Below are 22787 nucleotides of genomic sequence, written 5' to 3'. Positions count from 1 at the left end.
GCTTATGTACCAAGTGGTATATTATAAAGGTATAATTGTAAATAAAGACTATTATGCTATGATGGTTAATACATTGTTAAGTAAAATATGGTGCAGCAAGTAGGTAAGGTACACTCTGTCTAAATAGATCAGTGTGTGCTTGTGCTATAAACTTTTTTAAAAGAGATTTGTCATTTAATAACATACCCAAAGCTCATAGTTATCCTTCCCCTAAAATCAAAATATGGCGTGGAAGCATGCTAGGGCAAGCCTTTTAATCTCAGCACTTAGGTAAGAGGTAGGCAAAGCTCTGTGAGTTCCAGGGAGACATAGTGGTCTGCGTAAAAATTTTAGGCCAGCCAGGGGATATAAACTGAGACACTGTCTCAACAACGAGAACTCACTTGTTATTCTGTATTCTAAGAAGTTGAGATATCAAGTCTATTTCAGAAACTCAGGAAAAGAAAAAATCAAGGATTCATCTTTTTTATACAGCTTTATGGAAGCGAAGCATTTGAAAAGGGGAATTTTCACTTAGACATAGTTCATATAGTAGATGATGAAGGAATGATACACTTAGAATATTGCCATTTTGTAGATTTGAGGGAAGTATTATATTGAGATAGTAATTATCATTGGCACAAATACATCATATATATTCAGATAATACATGTCTTTTTTTAAGAGGTGTGTTGATAGAAGATCTTGCTGTATAGCCAGGGTGGTCTTGCCATCTACCTGCCTCACCCTTCCATGTGCTAAGACTTTAGGAACTACATGTGTGTGCCACTGTGACAAACTTGTGTATTAATATACAGTGCTTTTTATTTGGTTTTTTTCCTCTTATTAATCCTGAATTTGAGTAAGACTACATTGAACAATTACAGGAATTACAAGGACAGAGACACACAATTAAACAAAGCAAATTGAATAGTCAGCAAAATGCAGATCAATGAAGACTATATGGAGCTAATGACTTGATTTCTTTAATAATATAATCACAGCAGGAAAATGTTAGGTGGAAACCTTTCAACAAAGCTAATTTGAGAGGCATGTCAACTAGTTGGAATTTGTGGACCTTTGAACAAATGAAAAGAATGTACACAAAATATCCATCCTTGGAAAAGTAAATGCTGACTTATTGTAAGCAGATTTTAGAAGATTAATTGGTCATGAGTCTGAAGTTGTTAAAATAGCTGGGCATGGTGGCCCACACCTTTAATCCCAAGCAGAGGCATGCAAATTTCTGAATTTCAGGTCAACCCTGGGCTACAAAATGAGTTCCAGGACAGCCTGGGCTACACAGAGAAACCTTGCCCTGAAAAACCAGCCAACCAACCAATCAACCAACCAAACAAAACAAATACATAAATATAAAGAAATCACAGAGAAAACCTACGCTGAAAAACCCAGTAAGTAGTTAGACAAGTATAAAGAAATAAATCATAGAGAAACCCTGCCTTGAAAAACCAAATAAATAAATAGACCAATATAATTAAATGAAAGAAACTGTTGAAGCTGACAATGAGTATATTATGTTACTCTTTCTGTACTAAAAGGTTAAAATTTTTTAAAAAATATTTTGTACATTGCTTTTTATTTATTTTTTTCAACCTTTAATTTAGTATACTGAATGACTAAAGACAGCTTTTTATTTTTTTAAGTGAAGAACTAGTTTATAGTTTATTCTGGTGAAAAACCATAGATTAAATGAGATTAATAAATAATAATGATTCTTGTTTACAGATTTAGTGGTTATTTTTTAAATTGAAGTATTGCAATTTGCCCTGAATGAAAGTTCAAAATTCCTGTTCTCAGGGCTTATTATTTTTAATAGGATGAAAAATTTAGTTCCTGAATTCTGTTTTTCTGTAAAATTCTTCATAACCTGAAAATATACATTTCTGTGAAAGTTAACAGTAGTATGTACTCCAGTTTGTTACTGTCTCTCCCCACCCTCACCTTAGGTATAGTGCAGGACAGATAAGACTGTGTGCCAGGGCCCCTGTATCTTTTGTGGAAAGGTGCCATTGTAACTGAGCGTGGCACCTCGTGTCGGTAAGTCCAGCACTCAGGAACCTGAGTCAGGAGATTCTGGGAAATTCAAGTCCAGACTGAGCTACCTTGTTAAGTACAAGCATGCCAAGGTGAAGTAGCAAGATTTTGTCTCCAGGGTGGAGGTGGGGGTGTGGTGGGGGAAGTGTCATTAGTTTCTCTGAGGAGTTGGGCTGTTTTCTGAGATTTCATTGTAAACAAAAAAACTTTGAACTTGAAAAAAATAGATTTGTATCTGAAACTCCTGGAACACTAGATTTATTGTCATTTACTTTTGGATCCCTTGCTGCTGTTCCTTGTCTTCCCCTAACTCACAGTATTCCCAGTCATAGTTCATCTCTGAGCACCTGCACATGTCCACTCCTTCTTGTGGAGGTTGTCACTGTGGCACTTCTCCAGTAGCTGAGCTCCTACAGGCTTGAGGGCCGTGGCTCTCCTTCACTAAAGCATCTGTTCAAATTTTTACCGGTGTTTCTGTGCTTCCTTTTCTTTTGAGAGATTTGAAAGTTTTTGTTTCAAGATACAAATATTTTGTCAACTAAACTATCTGTAATTTTTTTCTAGTTTGTGACTTTTTATTTTGTTAGCACTGACTTCACAGAGCAAAAATTAATTTTGATAACTTTTTCTTATTTATTATTATTATTTCCAAGAATCATTTTGCTACCCAAAGGCCACAAGATTTTGGCTTTAATTTTTTTTACTTTATATCCTTAAGTCTCACCAATTTGAGTCTATAGGATGTGAAGTATGGATTGAAATTAAATATTGTTTTGGGGGGGCGGATATGGGTGTCCAGTTATCTCTGCACTGTTTGTTGAGGAGACTTATCCGTTCTCCTTTGAGATGACATGACACTTTTATCAAAGACCAATTCTCATTTCTTACAGATTTATTTTGTGGCATTCTTTTATTGGTTTTGTCTTCTATCTTTTTGGCAATACTCTTGGATACAACAGCTTTGTTTTCAGTCTCATTTATTGTGTGTGTGTGTGTGTGTGTGTGTGTGTGTGTGTGTGTGTGTGTGAGAGTGTGTGTGTGTGTGAGAGAGAGTGTGTGTGTGTGTGTGTGTGCGCGCGCGCGTGTGCGCGCGTGCATGTGTACGCATTGGGCAGCATGTAATCCGATGTCAGAGGGCAATTTCTGCAGTTGATTCCCTCCTTTCACTTTTATGTGGGTTCCAGGTATTGAACTGAGAATGCCAGGCTTGCCTGGGAAGCACCTTTATCCATTGGCCATCTTGCAATCCAGTATTCAGCTTTAAGTCAGGTAGTTTTAGAAATCCAGTTTCTTTTTTGAAATAGTTTTGGCTCTTCTATTTCTTTGCACTATCCTGTGTATATTTTAGAATCTACATAAAGAAAATACTGTTGGGATTGTTATTGGAATTATACTGAATCTATGAATCAGTTTGGGGAGAATTGATTTTTTTTTTTTTTTTCGTTTTTTTGAGACTGGGTTTCTCTGTGTAGCTTTGCGCCTTTCCTGGAACTCACTTGGTAGTCCAGGCTGGCCTCGAACTCACAGAGATCCGCCTGGCTCTGCCTCCCAAGTGCTGGGATTAAAGGCGTGCGCCACCACCGCCCGGCTGGGGAGAATTGATTTTGGTAACAAAACTGAAACCTTGAATTCATGAATGTAGTAGTTTGATTTATTCAGCTGAGCCTTGAGGTTTTTCCCATTATCATTTTGTAGTTTTCACCATACATGGTGTAAACATTTTTGTTAGCTGACTCCTTTGTTTTCTACTTACTTTTATGTACTTGTATTCCTTTTCTCATTGCTGCGATCAGATGCTTGACAAAAGCAGCTGTAAAGGAAGGATGGGTGTATTCTGCCTCACAGTACAGTCCACCATGGAGAGAGAAGGCAGAGCAGCAGGAGAGTGAGGTGGCAGGTCACACTGCATCCTCAGTCAGGAAGCAGAGAGACAGGAATGGTGCTGTCTACATTTAGTGAGGGTCTTTCCACTTCAGTGATCCTAATCTGGAAACTCCTTAGCAGTTAGGTCAAGAGTTGTCTCCTAGCCTGTCAAGTTGGCAGTCAGTATTAGTCTCACAAGACAGCTTAGTGTTTGAAACAGGGCCTGGAATATACCCAGTTAAATAGGCTATTCCAGCACAGCCTTAAGAAATCAACACCTTTCTCAGAGGGTTAGCTTCTGCTGCAAATGGTCACTTGTTCAAATGTCTGGTGTCTGTTAGTCTGGCCTACTGGCTCACCCAGCTGCAAAGCGTTCTTACATGTATGTTAATGATTGACTTCTGTTAGGGTTTATAGGTATGTCTAATCAGTACTTACAAACCAGTAGTTATAGATTGATTAATGTTTTAAGTGGAGGGTATTTATGTATTTTCCTTCTACTTTAAATTAGTTCATACTTTTATACTTCATAATAGCCTAAAGATTCCTTGATCAACATAAAAATATTTTTTTAATTGCATTATTTTATGGCCGTGGATGTTTTGCCTGCCTGTATTTCTATGCTCCACTTGTGCACAGGAGTCTTGTGCTTGGTCCCCATGGAGTACAGGGGAAGGTGTCTGATCCCTGGAACTGGAGTTGCAGACAGTTGTGTGCTAACATGTGGATTTTGGGAATCAAACCTGGGTCCTCTGTAAGAGCAGCAAATGCTTTTTAACTGCTGAGCCATCTCTCCAGCCCACATGGTCAGTTAAAAACAGACTACCAGAATGGAATAACTTTCTTGTTGTTGTTTTTTAATTTACTATCATCATCTTCCAAGCTATTAAGTGTATTCTATTAGTTGTGAATTTTGTGTAAGGCTTTCTCTACTCGTCTAAGAGAAATGCATGTTAACTGAGAGTGAAAAAAATTCAGTCATCTTGTCTTTTGGAGCACTACATCATCTGAAATTTTGGGTTATGGTACTAGCATACATACTATCTCAAAAAAGTAAATTCATAGCCGGGCAGTGGTGGCACATGCCTTTAATCCCAGTACTCAGGAGGCAGAGGCAGGCAGATCTCTGAGTTCGAGGCCAGCCTGGTCTACAGAGTGAGTTCCAGGACAGGCTCCAAAGCTACACAGAGAAACCCTGCCTCAAACATCCTCCCCTCCTCCCAAATAATAAATTCGTACTAAATTGAGCACTGATTCTGAAGTGGATTTTAAAAGTATTTTCAGAAAAAAACCTGAAATTCCAAAAATCTTATTTATTAAAAGTTGAACTTCTTATCCTTGTTAAATATGTTAACTTAAAAAAAATGTGTTGAGCCAGACATGGTGGTGCATGCCTTTAACCCCAACCAACACTCAGGAGAATAGCCTGGTCTATGTAGCAAGTGGCAGCTAAGTCAACACAGTAGGCCTTTATCTTTCTTTTTTCTTTTTTCTTTTTTTTTAACTTATTGTAAGATTGCCATGTTATTTGTCATTTCTTCTCCTATGTTTCACTCAAGGTAAATAAAGGTGATTTTAAGGGATTGGAGAGATGGCTCAGAGGTTATGAGCACTTGGCTGCTCTTCCAGAGGTCCTGAGTTCAATTTCCAGCAACTGTATGGTGGCTCACAACCATCTATAATGAAATCTGGTGCCCTTTCCTGGTGTGCAGACACACATGCAGGCAGAACACTGTGTAAATAATAAATAAATGTGTTCTCTGAGATTGATGGCTTGAATGTTGTTGTTGGGTTGTTGTTGCTCTTTGTTGTTTTGGGGGCCCGCTACCCAGCTCCCAAATAAGTCATACTCAGAGTCTTATTCTTACTTATGAATGCCTAGTCTTAGCTTGATTTATTTCTTGCCAGCTTTTCTTAAATTATCCCGTCTACATTTGGCCTCTGGGCTTTTTCCTTTTCTTACTTCTCTAATCTTACTGTCACTCTTACTTCATGGCTGGCTGGGTGGCTGGTCCCTGGTGTCCTAGTCCTTCTCTCCTCCCAGATTTCTCCTTCTCTGTATTCTCTCTGCCTGCCAACCCTGCCTATCCTTTCTCCTGCCTTGCTATTGCCTTTCAATTTTTTATTAGACCAATCAGGTGGTTTAGACAGGCAGAGTAATATCACAGCTTCACAGAGTTAAAAAAATGCAACATAAACAAAAGTGATAAACCTTAAAATAATATTCCACAACACGTGGAGGTTACAGATATCATTTGGATTCATTTGAGCCTCAGTTCTTTTGATGTTTTGCTTGAGTTAAAAAAAAAAAAAAGCAAAAGTTCAGATGTTGAGATGCCAATTATCCTGTTCTGCATGCATCTGTCCTGTTTTTTCCTTTTGCGGTGCTAGAGATCAGGTTCTTGTCCATGCTAAACAAATGTTCATGACTAAGCTACCTCCCTAGCTTGATTTGAATTTGGAGGATCCATTCATAGCAGACACTTTTAATTTCTTGTTACAAAACTATTTATGCAGACCAATACAGAGATGAATCTTGTAGCAAAACTATTTCATTGCCTTCTATATTATTTCTTTATAGAATATTTCTTCTTGGTATTCCAGTAGCAAATCAGAGAAAGCTTTACGGATAAATGCAATGGTGGTGGTGATGATGTAGTACAATGAAACTGCTTGTAAAGAGAGTAGATGAAAGTTAGATGTTTGTTACTTAACATTTCATGACTGACTTGGCTTCCTCCGGTGCCTGTTTTATAAGAAAGAACATGGATATGATGATTATAAACTTGCATATGTTTATTGAGGAATGTTAGTTGATGTAATCTAGCATGTTTATGTATCACTGTTGTCTATTTACTTATTGAGATAAAGGTCTCATTATATATTCCTGACTGACTTGGAACTCTATGTAGACCAGGTTGGCCCTTAACTCACAAAGATCTACTTGCCTCTTCCTCCCAGTACTAGGCTTAAGGCATGCTCCATGGTACTAGGCATCTTTATTTTTAGTATGAAGTAGTATTTGTGGTTAAGCAACATTAGGATGCGGTTGCTGTTTGGTTTTGAATAAGCCACAAGACAGATTTCTCAAAGTTATGCAGTTCTTTTTCATTCAATATAAATAAAACAATAGGAGGTCTCTATTATACCAAGTAGGTATAATCAGCTTGCAGTTATTTACACTGAGTTAGCAATCACTAAATTTATTAGGGTGGGTTGCTCATGCCTGTAATCCCAGAATCTGGGAGGCTGAGGAGGGGGATTACTATGAGTTTCAAGGCCAGTGAGGATTAAATTATGAGACCTTGTCTCCAAAAATACCAAAAAGAGTGTTAAAGTAGAATGTAGTCATCTCAGTTACCAAGGGACCAATTCTTAGAATTCATTGTTCTAATATCTCAAGATGTATTTATAATGTTTATTATGAAATAATTTCAAATCATTTTATCTTTAATCTTGTAATCACATTAATAGTCATGGTTGTTCAAACACCTCCCCCAAACCAAGTTTTTCTGAATTCCTAGCATCATAGTGAGTAGTTTTCATTCAGTTGCAAATGTTGATATAGAATGGAATCTTCTTTTTCGTTTCTTAGATAATCATGAGCACAATGATGAATCAACAGAAAGAGCAGCGATATTTAAGCATATACATACTTTTTTCTTCTAATTTAGTCACTTATGTTGTGATATTTTACACAGAAAGTTTAGTGGCTGCTTTCGTTTGCAGGTGAATAATCTAGGCATTAGAAATTAAAACAAAGAAACCAAAAAGAAAATACAGTTTTTTGTTCCAAAGGGTTTTGTAGTATAGGTAGGGAGACAAAAACAGCAATATCAGTGAACAGAAAAAAAAAAAAATCCATCAAGCAAATGGAATGACCTAATAGCTCTCCAGCTTGAGCTGCCCTGTTTCAGAATATAGAATGTAGAGATCATTGTATGTGCCCCAACGATCTGCTGGGGCTTTGTTGTTGCTTTCTCATGAAAGAGTATTAAATTTTTCCAGATGTGTTTTCTGTACCATTAAAAATATTATTTTTCCTTACTCTATTAATGTGGTTTATTATGTTGATTGACTTGCGTATTAGCCATTTTCTACTAACTTTTGTGAGTAATGCTTTATGCCAAATTCAGTTTATATGTTGTTTGTGGTTGGGTACCTCCGAGATAGGAGGAGTTATGACAAAGACCATATGATTTGCAAAGCCTAATACATTTTCTATTTACCTTTTCTTTCTTTTTTTTTTAATGATGAGGTTTCAGACCTTTTGTATCATATAATCATATAATACTCCGTACTACTGAACTGCACCTCTAGCTGCCTGTTTACTTTGGAAAATACTTCCCAACATTACAGTGATCAGTTTACACATAGTTTTTTAGTGTGTATTTCAGATATGCTGACTAATATGTGCTGATCAGCTGTTTTTGAATTACTTTTTTTTTTTTGGAGCTGAGGACCGAACCCAGGTCCTTGTACTTGCTAGGCAAGTGCTCTACCACTGAGCTAAATCCCCAACCCCTTGAATTACTTTTCTTACCATGTAGTCCTTTATGATTTATTTCCTTGTCATAGAAATAAGAGTGTAGCTTGAGTTTTCCTGCCTGGCCCACAGTCAGGGCAAATCTCTCTCACCTGCCAGTCCCATAGCTGCTCAGACCCGACCAAGTAAACACAGAGACTTATATTGATTACAAACTGTATGGCCGTGGCAGGCTTCTTGCTAACTGTTCTTACAGCTTAAATTAATCCATTTCTATAAATTTATACCTTGTCACATGGCTCGTGACTTACCAGCATCTTCACATGCTCTTTCTCATCATGGCGGCTGACAGTGTCTCTCTGACTCAGCCTTCCACTTCCCAGCTTTATTCTCTTCTTTGTCCCGCCTATATTTCCTGCCTAGCCAATGGCCAATCAGTGATTTATTTATTGACCAATCAGCAACACACTTGACATACAGACCATCCCACAGCACTTCCCTCCCCCCCTTTTTTTTTTCAAAAAGGAAGGTTTTAACCTTAACAAAGTAAGATTACATATAATTTGGGAATTTGGGCGTAGCTTTTCTTACTACTTCCTGCTGGAGGGGACACAGAAAATTTTAGGATTATGGAATAGTCCATGAGGCTGTATTGTCTGAGCCAGTTGCCTTCAAACCATTCTGGATGTTGGATCATCTGGGTCATGGTGTCATCGGAGACCTTTCAGGGGGTCTTGGCTGGTCAAACCTGATGTATCTTAATCTGGAACAAATCCATAGCCTTTGGCTTTCTGTGGGAACAAAAGCAGAGTCTCTTTTCCAAAGCAACATATCCTTATATCCAAATTTTGAAGTCAAGGTACCTTCAAAATATACATTTTGGCATAACTCAACAGCTTTTACAATCAAATGTTTTTCTGCAGTTAAAAATCCCAAAGACAATATAATCCAGATTCTCTGTGTAATATTTATCTTTACGTGGCTTATTTTTTTAATATTAATTTTATTGTCTCTTTAAAGACTTTATTTTTTTAAACTATGTATTTGTTTATATAACTGTATATATCACCTTTTTTGTCTCTTTCAAGCCTACGTATATTTTACACACATTGTAAACTATTACACCTGAATCTGTCTTATTGTGAATTTATTGCTTTAAAATGTAGCAGCTGTTGCTGCTGGCTCCGCCGACCTCAGCTTCCCAACATGGCAGTGGTAGTTTACCGTCAGCTCTGGGAGCTATCGTGGGTCTATGATTTTATCCAAGCAGCGTGTAGCCCAGAAACCTCTTTTTTTGTTTTGTACTAGCAAAGGCTAAATCTACCATGCAGCTTAATGTGCCACTTGTAGAGGCCTCATTCCACCATACTGCAGGTCGAGCGCACACGCCAGGAACCCGCCAGTAGCTCAAACCGGCAGCTGCCACTCATTTGAGAGAGACAATTAGGAACTATTTTTAGCTCCGTTTTAGAATCTTTTTTTCTCCGTTTTTAGGTGGAAACTCTTGCCGCACGTTGGGCGCCATTTGTAGCTTGAGTTTTCCTGCCTGGCCCACAGTCAGGGCAAATCTCTCTCACCTGCCAGTCCCATAGCTGCTCAGACCCGACCAAGTAAACACAGAGACTTATATTGGTTACAAACTGTATGGCCGTGGCAGGCTTCTTGCTAACTGTTCTTACAGCTTAAATTAATCCATTTCTATAAATTTATACCTTGCCACATGGCTCGTGGCTTACCAGCATCTTCACATGCTCTTTCTCATCATGGCGGCTGACAGTGTCTCTCTGACTCAGCCTTCCACTTCCCAGCTTTATTCTCTTCTTTGTCCCGCCTATATTTCCTGCCTAGCCAATGGCCAATCAGTGATTTATTTATTGACCAATCAGCAACACACTTGACATACAGACCATCCCACAGCAGAAGAGCACTTGTTCTAAGAGAACACTACAAAGCTCTAGCAGTTGGGAGGCAAAAACAGGAGGATCACAAGTTTGAGATCACTCTGTGCTATATATTATACCAAGACTTCATGCCCCAAACCTAAAATGTAGTGTTAATAATGTCTTTTCTAATTCCATTTCACGGGTTAATATCATTGCTGTATATTGCTCATAAAATTGTGGGCTTTCTTTTTTTCATAGGTGTACGTGGAATTTGATGACCTTGAATGGGATAAACGGGAGTGGGTTAAAGTTTATGAAGATTTTTCAACTTTCTTGGTGGAATACCACTTAATCTGGGCCAAAAGGAACGACCCTAGCAAGACTCAGGGATCAAAGAGCAGACAAATTCAGTGGCCTGCACTGGTAAGATTTGTTCATGTTTTATTAAGTGTTTTCAGTTGTTTTTTAAGATGAATAGGCATTGAATGTAAGTTGATATGTGTCTTGCCAATTATAGTTTAATATTCATGAAAAAGTGTGATCTAGCAGAAGTTTTAAAGCACTATTGTAATTACCAGTTTTCTATGTCAGTTTGGTTAACATTTTCAGCATATTTAGTTGCTCTATCCAATCAGTAAAAACTTGAATTTGGTTATAGACTGCTTGAGAAATAGTCATCCAAATGTTTTCCATATGGTGTGAAACAGCTTTGTTGAAAGAAGCTTTAAAGTGAAAGGGAGACACTCGAATTTACAAATCATCAGAATCACCTGAGTCTTGTTAATTTATATTAGGAAATGGTCTAAGAAAATATTTTAATAAAGTTCTCATTAGTTTAAAGATGTCTTAGTTAGGGCTTCTATTGCTGTAAAGAGACACCATGACCATGGCAACTCTTAGGAAGGAAAACATTTAATTGAGGTGGCTCACTTACTGTTTCAGGGGTTTAGTCCATTATGATCATGGCGGGAAGCATGGCAGCATGCCGGGAGACATGGTGCTGGAGAAGGAGCAGAGAGCTCTACCTACATCTTGATCCTCAGGCAACAGAAGCAACTGTCCACACTAGGCATAGTTTGACCTTAGAGCCTACCCCCACAGTGGCATACTTCTTCCAACAAGGCCACTCCTACTCTGTCCAGGCCATGCCTCCTAAATATTGCCACTCTATAGACCAAGCATTAAAACACACAAGTCTGTAGGAGTCATATCTGTTCAAACCACCACATAAGAGTTTTAGAAAACAAACATATGAACTAACAAGATTACTAAATTCTGGTAGGCAAGCCAGGCATGGTTGCATGTTCATTTAATACCAGCAATTTAGGAGGTGAAGCAGGAGGGTTGGATCAGGAATTTAAGATCAGCATCATCTACATAGTGAGTTCTAGGCTAGCCTGACATCCTTACTCTAAGAACAAAAGAAAATTTTATTAGGAAAATAACCACATTTAGCAGTTGTTACTGTTTACTGGCAAAATGCATAGCAAGTAATGATCAGGCAGTGTTTCCTTTAAAGTAATCTCATATTAGCCTGGTAGAAATCCTTTAAAAAACATTAAACAGGGTTGGGCAGATGGCTCAGTAGATAAAAGCCTGTGCTCTTCTAGAGGACCTGAGTTTGGTTCTCAACATCCGTTTTTAGTGGCTTTCAACTGCCTGTAACACCAGCTCCAGGGGATCCAAAGATCTCACCTCTGTGGACACTTATACACACACGGCATATACACACACAGATGCACACAAATACACATAAATAAAAATAAAGCAAATCTTAAAAAAAATTCACCAGTATTTCAGGTGTCTGGTAATAACTGATGAATAAGCCAGATTAGGCACTTTGAACCCCCAAACCCTAATAATGATTATTGAACTTGGGGCCTCATGCACACTAGGAAACTCCTCTGCTAATGAGCCTGTCTCTAGCCTTTGAAGTTTTTAAAAGTGTAATTTACTTACATAATTTTTAAAATATTCAGCTAGTTAACTCGTCAGTGCTTTTCTAAATGTCAAATACAAATGTACTTCACCTATTTGACACTCCTTTTGAACAGTTGAAGACGTGTATGATTTTAAAAAATAGAGACTAGGCATGTAACTCAGTAGTAAGAGTACTTGTGTAGCATCCACATGTTCATGGATTAAACATAAATAGAATAAATAAATAATAGAAGATAAAAAGAGTGAATGAAGTAAATTGAATCAATAGCCTTTTAAAAGAAATTAAAATATGAAAAATGATTTCCATGAACTATAGTTTTAGACAAAACTTCCAAGAAACAAGGATAATCATTTCATCCACAGGCTTAAACTAATTTATTGAATGAATATGTCCCAGCATTAAAAAAAAAAAATAAGCCAGGTGTGTACGTCCATACACCTTTGATTCTAGGAGGTGAAGCTCAGTGAGTGTTATGTAAGCCTGGTCTACATAGTGAATTCCTGGGCAGCCAGGGCTACGTATTGAGACCCTGACCAAATAAACTAAATTTCACAGAGTTAGATGTGTCACATATCAGGTTTGATGACTTGGATCAACAACAACAAACAATTCAGCAGTTCTAACATGTTTGAATTCCTTGTTTGTTTTTAGATTTGCATTAATGATGTGACACTAGTGATCATCTAGTTTCTCATTCTGGGAATATTTTAGTTGAAAAGAGAGTATTAGTCATCTAATATACAAGGTAGTATACTAAGAACCAAGCTTTTATGTTCGATTTCAAATCCTGACTACTATTTACTATGAGTTTCTGGGCTAAGATACATTATTTATTCTCTGATGGCTCACTTTGTTTATTATAGTAGCTACTGCACAAGATTTTTAAAAATTAAACAAGAAAATATATAGCTCGGAAATTCAGAATAGGATTGGAATGAGTTTTGGCCATATGTAGTCTTTGAAGGGTATCTTCACAAGATCATATTTACTTTTGATACCTGTTTTTTGTTAGAAGGCTTTCCAGAACCAACTCAGGTTTGATAATTTCCTGGAACTTATAGAGCTTAATTTCCTGGAACTTATAGAACTTAGTGAAAATTAATAAAACACCTAAGCCTACATTTGCTACTTGGGAGTTTTCAGCTAGTATGTATTCCTAATTAGCTAGAGGATTATTTACTCAGGGAAAGTGAAGGGCCAGAGCAAGAAGGACAGAATGGCATCGAAGTCAACATGGGCATGCAGTTAGAAACCCATCCAACCACCTCATGCAAAAGCAATTTATTTTCTTTTAGTATGTATGTGCATGTGTGAGTATGTGCAGGTGGTTGTGGAGGCTAAGATCCTTGGATCCTCCTGGAGCTGGAATTGCAGGTGGTTGTGAGCCACTTGATGTTGATGATGGAAACTGAATTCTGATCCCTTGAAAGAGAATCTTGTACTTTTAACTTTTGAGCCATCTCTCCTGCCCTCTTATAAGCAATTTCTAAACTGCTTTATTGTCTTTAAATTAAAAAAATAAAGAATATATTGTTTCTGTGTGTAAATGGGTGTGTACATGTGTGGAAGTCAGAAGATAGCTGTCACAGTTCTTTCTACTCTGTGGGTTCCTGGAGATCAAATTTAGGTTGTCAGACTTGGTAGCAAACAACTTTACCCACTCAGCTGTCTGTTGGTCCCTGATTGTGATTTTAAAAGCATTGTTATATTGGTAATATATGTGTATATGTATTTTATGTTTGCTTTTCTTTTAGTCTTTTAAATAACATTTTATGTTTTTTAATAATAATTTTTTAAAAATTTGTTCTATTTTATATATATCTGTGTGTGAATTTGTACATAGAAGTGCATGTACCAAAGGTGGACAGAAGAGGTGATCAGATCCCATGTAGCTGCAGTTATAGGAAGCTGTGACATGGGTATTGGCAGTTGAATTCACGTCCTGTAGAAGAGCAACTAATGTGGGTGGGGAGTCTCCTCCCCTCAGTTTTTTTTAAGGTGTTAGTTACTGTGTAGTACTGGCTTGCCTGGAACTTCATAGGTAGTACAAATTGGCCTCAAATTTGTGGCGATCGGGTCTTTTTTGCCTTTAATCTCAGCACTGGAAAGGCAGAGGCAAAGTGATCTCTGTGAGTTCAAGGTCAGCCTGATCTACATAGTGAGTGCTAGAACAACCAGGGCTATGTAGAGAGACCCTGTTTCAAAAAACAGAAATTTGTGGCAGTCCTTCTGCCTCTGCTTCCTAAGTGCTTGGATTATGGATGTGTGCCCTAGTGTCCATTTTTATTTCATGCTGGGGATTGAACTCAGAGCTTTGCGCATGTTATCCAAGCAACTCTACCATCTGAGTTATGTTCCTAGCTCAGCAGAAATGTACTTCTAGTAAAGGCTTACTACACTGCAGGTAGTTTTCTTTGTTGTTTATATCATTCCTTTGAGTTAAGTAGTGTTATCTCTGACCACTGTGTACAGCTGAGGCACAGTGTAGTTGGCTGGTTAAGTACCATGAAGAGAACTGGGGCAAGTGTGCTGAAAGGCTTATGTAACTGAATAAATAGTATTAGCTTTACAAGTAAATCTTAGTGCATCTTCTTGTGTATTTCCTGGGGCATCCTTAGTTAACTGTTGGCCATTTCAGACTTTGGAAACTGTTTTCTCCTTTCTTACTCTTTAAACTTTTCCTTTGTAAACACATTGATATTTTTTTATAAGCCTTGTTTTGTGTATGTTTCTGTACACATCTGTACAGTGAGGTGTATCTCCAGTCTGTGAATTCCTTGTATAGAACTACTTTGTTAAATGTGATTTTTGATACTTTAAGGTTCTAAAGTTGAAGTATAAATTATGAACAACTAAGAATACCTTTCCAAACCCATGTAATAGTCTCTAAACTGGGGAAACCCGAAGATGAGTGTTCAGTCTTAAGACATCCTAGGCATTTCAGGTAAGAAAAAAATGCTATCCTGAGTATTTTTCCTATTTTCTCTGAGGGTCAGTGTGTAAATCATATCAAAGTAATTCACTTTTACAGTATAAAAAGGAAGGTCTAAGCCATTATAGATCAAGTGTTTTAAATTTCTCTCCCACTTTCTAGTGAACAGTGCCAGAAAGTACCTTGTATTGTAACAGATGAGTATGAAAAATGTCTTGTATTTGGTAATTTATGAAGTGTGGTTAATAAGTATCTATGTGGTGCTGATGTATGGGAGCAGATTTTACCTCTTGTAGTCACCATCTATACTCTGGATAAGGCTTTTTATTTTCCTGTAAAATAAATGGCTTCAAACTTAGTTTTTTTTCTCATTATAATACAGCAAGTTTTGACATAAATAGCCCCATGGCACACAAACAAGCCCACCCCCCCCCACACACACACACAAACTGTGAAAATTAAAAATAAATTAATTTTACTTAATGAGAACTTCCTGTATTACTGTGATTGGGGAAACTGAGTCATAAATCTTATTATCAACATGTAAAAAACCCCTTTGCTCTGTATTAAGGAGTGTCAGGTTCTTTTGTTGAATCATAGTGTTATCTTAACATCATTGCTACATGCATCTTAATATAACTTGCTTCTTTAAGTAAACATGTTGCCTATGAACTTCTAGGATTTTCAGCCTATTAATTACTGGGTTGGATTTGACCAGTAGTTCTCAACATGTGGGTCGCAATACCATTGGAGCTGAATGACCCTTTCATAGGGGTTGCCTAAGACCACCTACATATCAGATGTTTACATTACAATTCATACTAGGAGCAAAATTATAGTTATGAAGTAGCAATGAAAATAATTTTATAGTTGGGAGTCACCACAACATGAGGAATTGTATTAAAGGGTCGCAACATTAGGAAGGTTGAGAACTACTGGAGTGTAGAGTATTCTAGTCCTAAGTCCTTATATTTAACATAATAAACTATTAGTAGAAACAAAACATGCCTGTGATTTGTGTACAGTTTCATGTTAATCATCGCTCAAGGCCAGTCTTTGAATGTGCATCTTCAGGGTCTCATGTTCTAAGGAAATACCATTTATCAGTTTCCAGTGAGTTCTATCAAGACATTTCAAAGATGAGTCTTTTTGTCAAATGTCAAAGCTTTGTGGCTTGTTGATAACACTTAAGTGCTTTCTTATCATTGGTAAGCATCTTTTGGCAAATGGGTAGTAGATGGCTGGAGAAATGGCTCAACAGTTTAGAGCACTATTTGCTCTTGCAAAGGACCTGAGTTCAATTCCCAGCATCCATGCAGTGTGTCTTAATTATGCATAACCCCAGGGGATCTGATGACATTTTCTGGCCTCTGCTGACACCAGGTTTGCATATGGTGCACATATGTATGTTCAGGCAAAACATCCATGCATATTAAATAAAATTTCACAAAACAACACATGGGTAGTATAGTCATGTTCCATATATGACTTATTTACTATGTGACTTCTCTCTGTGTAATGATCACCCACTGAGATTATAATGAAGCTGAAAAAGTGATGGCACCTTATAGATTTGTGACACCTTTTCTCTCTGTGTCTTTTTTTTTTTTTTAAATTAAGGTGATGTTATTTTTTTAAATAATTTATTTAACTTTATTTTATGTGCATTGGTGTGAAGGCGTCAGATCCCCTGGAACTCAGGTTATAGACAGTTGTGAGCTGCCATGTGGGCGCTGGGAATTGAACCCAGGTCCTCTGGAAGAGCAGACAGTGCTCTCAACCGCCGAGCCATCTCTCCAGCCCCCTTTTCTGTGTTTTTATATACTTAGCTTATGTTTTAATTGCCTGGGTATTCAACATAGTAATATGCTTTATTGATTTACCAACTAGAAGCAAGATTTGTGTACATATATATATTGTATCATTTTTAAAAGAATTGTCTACTGATGATATTTGTTAGAACATGTCCCCATAATTAGTTGATATACAACTATACTTAGCACATTTTTAGCTTTTAACTTTTTAAATTTTAATATAAAATTACAATTGTTTGGGGTTGGAGTTTTGGTTTAGCAGATAAAGTACTTAACTCTTCTTGCAGAGGACCCAGTTTTGGTTCCATGCAACCAAAGTAGTAACTTACAACTATATGTAACTTCAATTCCCGGGGAGTTGATTCTGCCTTCTGACCTCTGTGGACACCAGGCTGCCAACAGTGCGCAGACAGACATTCAGACAAAAGACAAAACAGCCAGACAAAAACATACAAATAAATGTATCTTTTTTTAAAAGTGAAAATCGTTTTTAACATGAACTTTAGGATACCTATCTTGGTTGATATTAATATAATTTCTTTATTGTTTTTTCATGATGAAATTTATTTATTAAGAGTTTCATGTATTTCAAGTTACCCTGAAATTCTCTGTAGGTGAAAGTGGCTTTGGTGTTCTGATCCTACCTCATCCTGGATTACAGATGTGTCACCATGTCAACAGTGACACTGGAGATTAGATTGTGTGTATGGGAAGGCAAGCACCCTTACCAACTATCTTAGTCACTGTTCTACTGCTGTGAAGAGACACCACAACCAAGTCAACATGAAAGAAAGCATGAAACTGGGGACATGCTTACAGTTTCAAGCATGAGTCTATGACCATCATGGGGGGAAGCATGACAGTAGGAAGGCAGGCTTGGCACAGGAACAATAGCTGAGAGTGTCCATCTGAATCAGAAGCATGAGGCAGAGAAGAGGAGACACTGAGCCTGGTGTTAGCTTTTGAAACCTCAAAGCCCATCCCTGCTCCCCAGTGACACACCTCCTGCAACAAGGCCAGACTTCCCAGCCCTTTAGAAATAGTCCCCCAACTGGGAACCAAACATTCAAATATGGGAACCCATAGGGTTGTTGTCATTCAAACCACCACACTAACCCCATGACTGAATTTATAAACAGAAGAAACAGTGTATAGCCCAGGCTTCAAGAGTACTTTTTTTTGCTCCTTTATGCCAGGAGGAACTAAAGTTGATGGGATGTTCTCCATTTTCAGTTTTTTTCTCTGTTTAGTTGTATGTATTAACAAGTCTATTTAATAGTTGCTGTGGTGTAAATGGAAGACCTTGATTTAAATTAGGTACTTCATCAGTTTGGATATTCCTCATAAGCAGTTGTAAGTAATGGAGTTGCTATACTATAAAGAGTCCTTTTGAGGCCTCACAGAGGTTAATGCTTTGCTAGTAAAACATTACTTAATATCCAAAAAGTTTTGTTTTTCATTTACAGTTCTATAAATCAATAACGTAGTACAGCTTCACATCTCACTGCTGTCTGTTGAGACTTAAATCTGTGAGAGAGAGTTTATATGTGTACAATGTATTCTTGGGATTTTTTAATTTAACATTTTATTTCCTATTTTATATTTCTTCTTGGTAATTCTAAAGAAATAATATAAGTAAATCTAATACTGTCTCGTAAATTTAAAAAGCAGAGTTGTGCATATTTAACACTTTTCCTTTTTACAAAAGAAGTAAGATTAGTGTGAAAAATCAGATGGATAGTTATATTTGTTTATATACACTTAAAGGGTATTTGTCAATACATAAGGATACATAAGACACCAAAGATCATAGTTACCATTGTGTGTATTTTCAGGAGAGGGGAATCAGCCTGGTGTGATGGAAACAGAAGAGGGGAGAAAGGTGTGTGCGTGCGTGTTTCAAGCTGGTTTGGAATTGATGATCTTTCTCAGGCCTGTTTCTTGATTACCTGTATGCATTACCACACTCCCATTATACTTTTTTCCTCATGTTGTTTTATTTAGTTTGGATATTTTTTAAATATACAGTCTACTAGTAAAAAATTAAAACATGTTTATCATTGATCCTTTTTTAGATGTTATAATTTTTTTTTTTAAATTTTTGAGACAGGGTCTTATTATATATTCCTGGTTGTCCTGGAACTATTTATGTAGATCAAGATTACCTTGAACTTAGAGATCTACCTGCTTTTGCCACCATGTCCAGCACCAACAAAATTCATTTCTTAGTTTCTAATCTAATGCTCTTGTATTTAAAAAATTCTCCCAGCACTCAGGAGGCAGAGGCATGAGGAGCTGTGTGAGTTCGAGGCCAGCCTGGTCTACAGAGTGAGATCCAGGACAGGCTCCAAAACTACACAGAGAAACCCTATTTTGAAAAAAAAAAAAAAACAACAAACAAACAAAAAATTTATGAGATTGGATATTTATGTACCTGTATAAATTATTTTTGTTTCTTTTATTCTATGCTAAATAATAATGGAAGTTTATTTATAATGTTACCTGTGGGGGTCAACTAGTGGAAAGCTGTTGTGTGACATTTAAGTCTTAAACTATACTCTTTACTAGTAGATTAATTTTAAAATGGCATTCTAAGCCATTAGAATGTGGTGGTATGGGCCTCTGTTCTCAGTAATGTGGAGGTAGAAGCAGGAGGATCAGGGGAGATCATGGTACCCCTCAGATAAATAGAGAGTTTGAGGCCAGGCTCTGTGTGATACCCTGTGAGAACAGTTGTGCAGATGGCTCAGGTTAAGGCACTGGCCACCAAGCCTCTGACTCTGTCACCCTAACCAAATTGTGGAAGGAGAGAAATGGCTTCCTCAGGTTGTCCACTTGACTTTGCCTGTGAATGATAGGGTTCACAGGAATACCACCCTCCCTCTGAAATATTAGTAAATGTATTAAATATTTAAATCCACCATCAAAGGCATTTGAATTAAACTAAGTTGTATTAATAATGTGGAATGATACTTGAAGGACATTAAAACTAGCATCAGGGCTAGGGTGTAGCTCAGTGTTCATGCTGGCTTCTCATGCTAGAGGCCCTGGGGTGTGGGGGCACTAGGTGCAAAGTAGAAGGAGAGACCAGAAGTTTGCTGTTTTCAGGTGTATCCAACGTAAAAAAATGTCCATACGTCTTTTGGCACTGCAGCACAACATCATCACATGTAAATTAATGCTCTAGGACCTTGCATTTGTGTTACAAAAACCAAAAGAAGACAAAATAAACCCCCCATACAAAGCTTATATTTAATCAAGTTTACAGTTTTATGTTTGGTTATATTTGTAGCCATCCTTCTTTGGTGGCATGTCAGCTGTGGGCCACAGGTTATACACACAAATGTTACTTAATATGCACACTGACTCATAGATGGTATTCATTTTGCACATTTGGAGAAAACATATATTTACTGGTACTGGCTGTCCTCCCATCCTGTCCCTGGTCATGATTGGCATCCCCCCCCATCAATATCTGTTTCTATTTGTTTAGGATCTTGTAAGATTAATCTTAAATGGTCTTATAAATAACAAACAAACAAGCAAAAACGGCAGCCAGGTATTGGAGCGAAAGCTGGAAGATCAGAGAGACAGAGCAAGCCACAGCCAAACTCACCTCGCCAACTCCTCAGCCGATTCTGTTTCCACAAATCCTCAGACTGTAAACCTCTGAGTCCTCACCTGGAAGGGATCTCAGCTGAACTGCTTAAAAGCCTCTAGTTCCTAGTCCCTTATATACCTTTCTGCTTCCTGCCATCATTTCCTGGGATTAAAGGCGTGTGTCTTTCCCAAGCAAGGACCTGAAATCTCAAATGCTGAGATGAAAGGTGTGTGCCACCATACCTGGCTCTGTTTCCAGTGTGGCCTTGAAATCACAGAGATCTGGATGGATCTTTGCTTCTGGAATGCTAGGATTAAGGGTGTGTGCCACTACTGTCAGGCCTCTATGTCTAATCTAGTGGCTCTTCTGTTCTTTGACCCCAGATAAGTATTATTAGGGTACACAATGTATTGGGGGACACAATATATCACCACAGGATCTTAAGTTATACCCATAGATATAGGTCAGTTTTTCTTCCCTGCAGCTTGCAAATCTTGTTTATCAATCCTTGTAATCTGCTGGTTTTAGTTACTTATTACTTTTTTTTTTGGTTTTTCGAGACAGGGTTTCTCTGTGTAGCTTTGCGTCTTTCCTGGAACTCACTCACTCTGTAGCCCAGGCTGGCCTCGAACTCACAGAGATCCGCCTGGCTCTGCCTCCCGAGTGCTGGGATTAAAGGCGTGCGCCACCATGCCCGGCTCTTATTTATTACTCTTAAGGTAAAATCTTATACAACATTTTAAACACATAGAGATGTAGTTAGAGTTTTTTTGTCTTGTCCACAGTCAGGACAAATCTTTGTCACCCGCCAATCCCACAGCCGTCAGACCCAACCAAGTAAACACTTATATTGGTTACAAACTGTATGGCCGTGGCAGGCTTCTTGCTAACTGTTCTTACAGCTTAAATTAATCCATTTTTATAAATCTATACCTTGCCACGTGGCTCGTGGCTTACAGGCATCTTCACATGCTGTTTGTCATCGTGGCGGCTGGCAGTGTCTCTCTGACTCAGCCTTCCATTTCCCAGTTATATTCTCCTCCTTGTCCCGCCGATACTTCCTGCCTGGCCACTGGCCAATCAGTGATTTATTTATTGACCAATCAGCAACACATTTGCCATACAGAACATCCCACAGCATAGAGAAATACAATTTTTGTGCAGTGAATTTTTTTCTTTGCCAGTGATTTTCTAATTTTTTCAAATATTCACAATGTTGATTAAAACACAGATAAGTGTTGGGTACAGTCATTGAAGTCATCATTGTATCATTGTTGATGGCAAAATGATAACTGCTTTGAAGGAATTTTCTAAATTAAAAACTACACAGAAGGGATTAGGGGTGTCAACTTGGTGGTAGGATAGATGCTTAGCATACATGAGGCTCTGGATTTCATATCTAGTACTAAAAAACAAACCACTGTGACTGAATACTTTTTCAGTTTGTAGATTAGCACACACAGAAAATATAATAATCATATAGCATACCAAATTAAATGAAGGTGGCTTCTTAAGTATCTGGGGTTCCTTGTGTGTTAAGCCCTTCCCAGATACTTTAAAGGCTACATAAGTAAAATTCTGGGACACTACCTTGTTACCTTACTGTATTCTTACTAGTTGGAATTAACTAGTTATTATTTACTTTTAAGAATAATAATATTAGTTACAAATTTTTCATAATTTCTTAATTTATGAAAAGTTGCTGCTTTTATTGTTCATATATAATAGTGATTTGAAAAACAGTGGGGTCAGAGGTTTGTCTGTGAATATACTTTACCTCATTATTATCTTTGTAAGGGGAAAACAAAATAATTGACTCATTAGATGCAGATAATGAGTGCCTTTTAAAGACTACTGAGGCATCTGGCAAGTTTATTAGTGTGGACCATATACTGAGTTCCTCAGAGGGAATAGGCTAGTCTCTAGATTTCTAATTCTGAAAGCACTGTGCTCTACCTTTGGCTTTTGGAAGTAAGTTAAAGCAAAACAGTTCTTTGGCATGAAGTGCATTCCCTTAGTTGACATAGATAGCACAAAATGATGATCAAGCCCAGGACATGTAAAAACCATCATGGATCCTTTCCACAAAATAAAAAGAGGACAGCGCTTGGAGAAGAATTTGTTTATAATAGATCTTTATATATTTGTTTTTTGAGTCAAAATATGGATTAATTACTCTTTAGATTTGTTGCAAGACTATGTAAACTTGGAGTTGCAGTTGACTTTTTATAA

General features: G+C 37.5%; 1 protein-coding gene across 5 annotated transcripts in view; it reads left to right on the top strand.

The window, feature by feature from the left end:
- Jmjd1c (jumonji domain containing 1C) overlaps window positions 1-22787 on the top strand; it is a 182351-nt gene that overhangs the window by 63097 nt on the left and 96467 nt on the right. For all 5 annotated transcript variants that reach the window (XM_052744805.1, XM_052744807.1, XM_052744803.1 and 2 more), the window contains exon 2: window positions 10525-10689. Coding sequence is in view for 2 of the 5 variants with exons in the window: in XM_052744803.1 (XP_052600763.1) it covers window positions 10525-10689 (165 nt within the window). In the remaining 3 variants the exon portion in view is untranslated. The remainder of the gene's footprint in view (window positions 1-10524; window positions 10690-22787) is intronic.

The sequence above is a fragment of the Peromyscus californicus genome, unplaced genomic scaffold (assembly GCF_007827085.1).
Source record: "Peromyscus californicus insignis strain IS unplaced genomic scaffold, ASM782708v3 Scaffold_19__1_contigs__length_69161282, whole genome shotgun sequence".
In the NCBI taxonomy this organism is placed as follows: domain Eukaryota; kingdom Metazoa; phylum Chordata; class Mammalia; order Rodentia; family Cricetidae; genus Peromyscus; species Peromyscus californicus.
The sequence above is the reverse complement of the archived record's forward strand: the minus strand, read 5'-3'. Positions and strand labels throughout refer to the sequence as shown.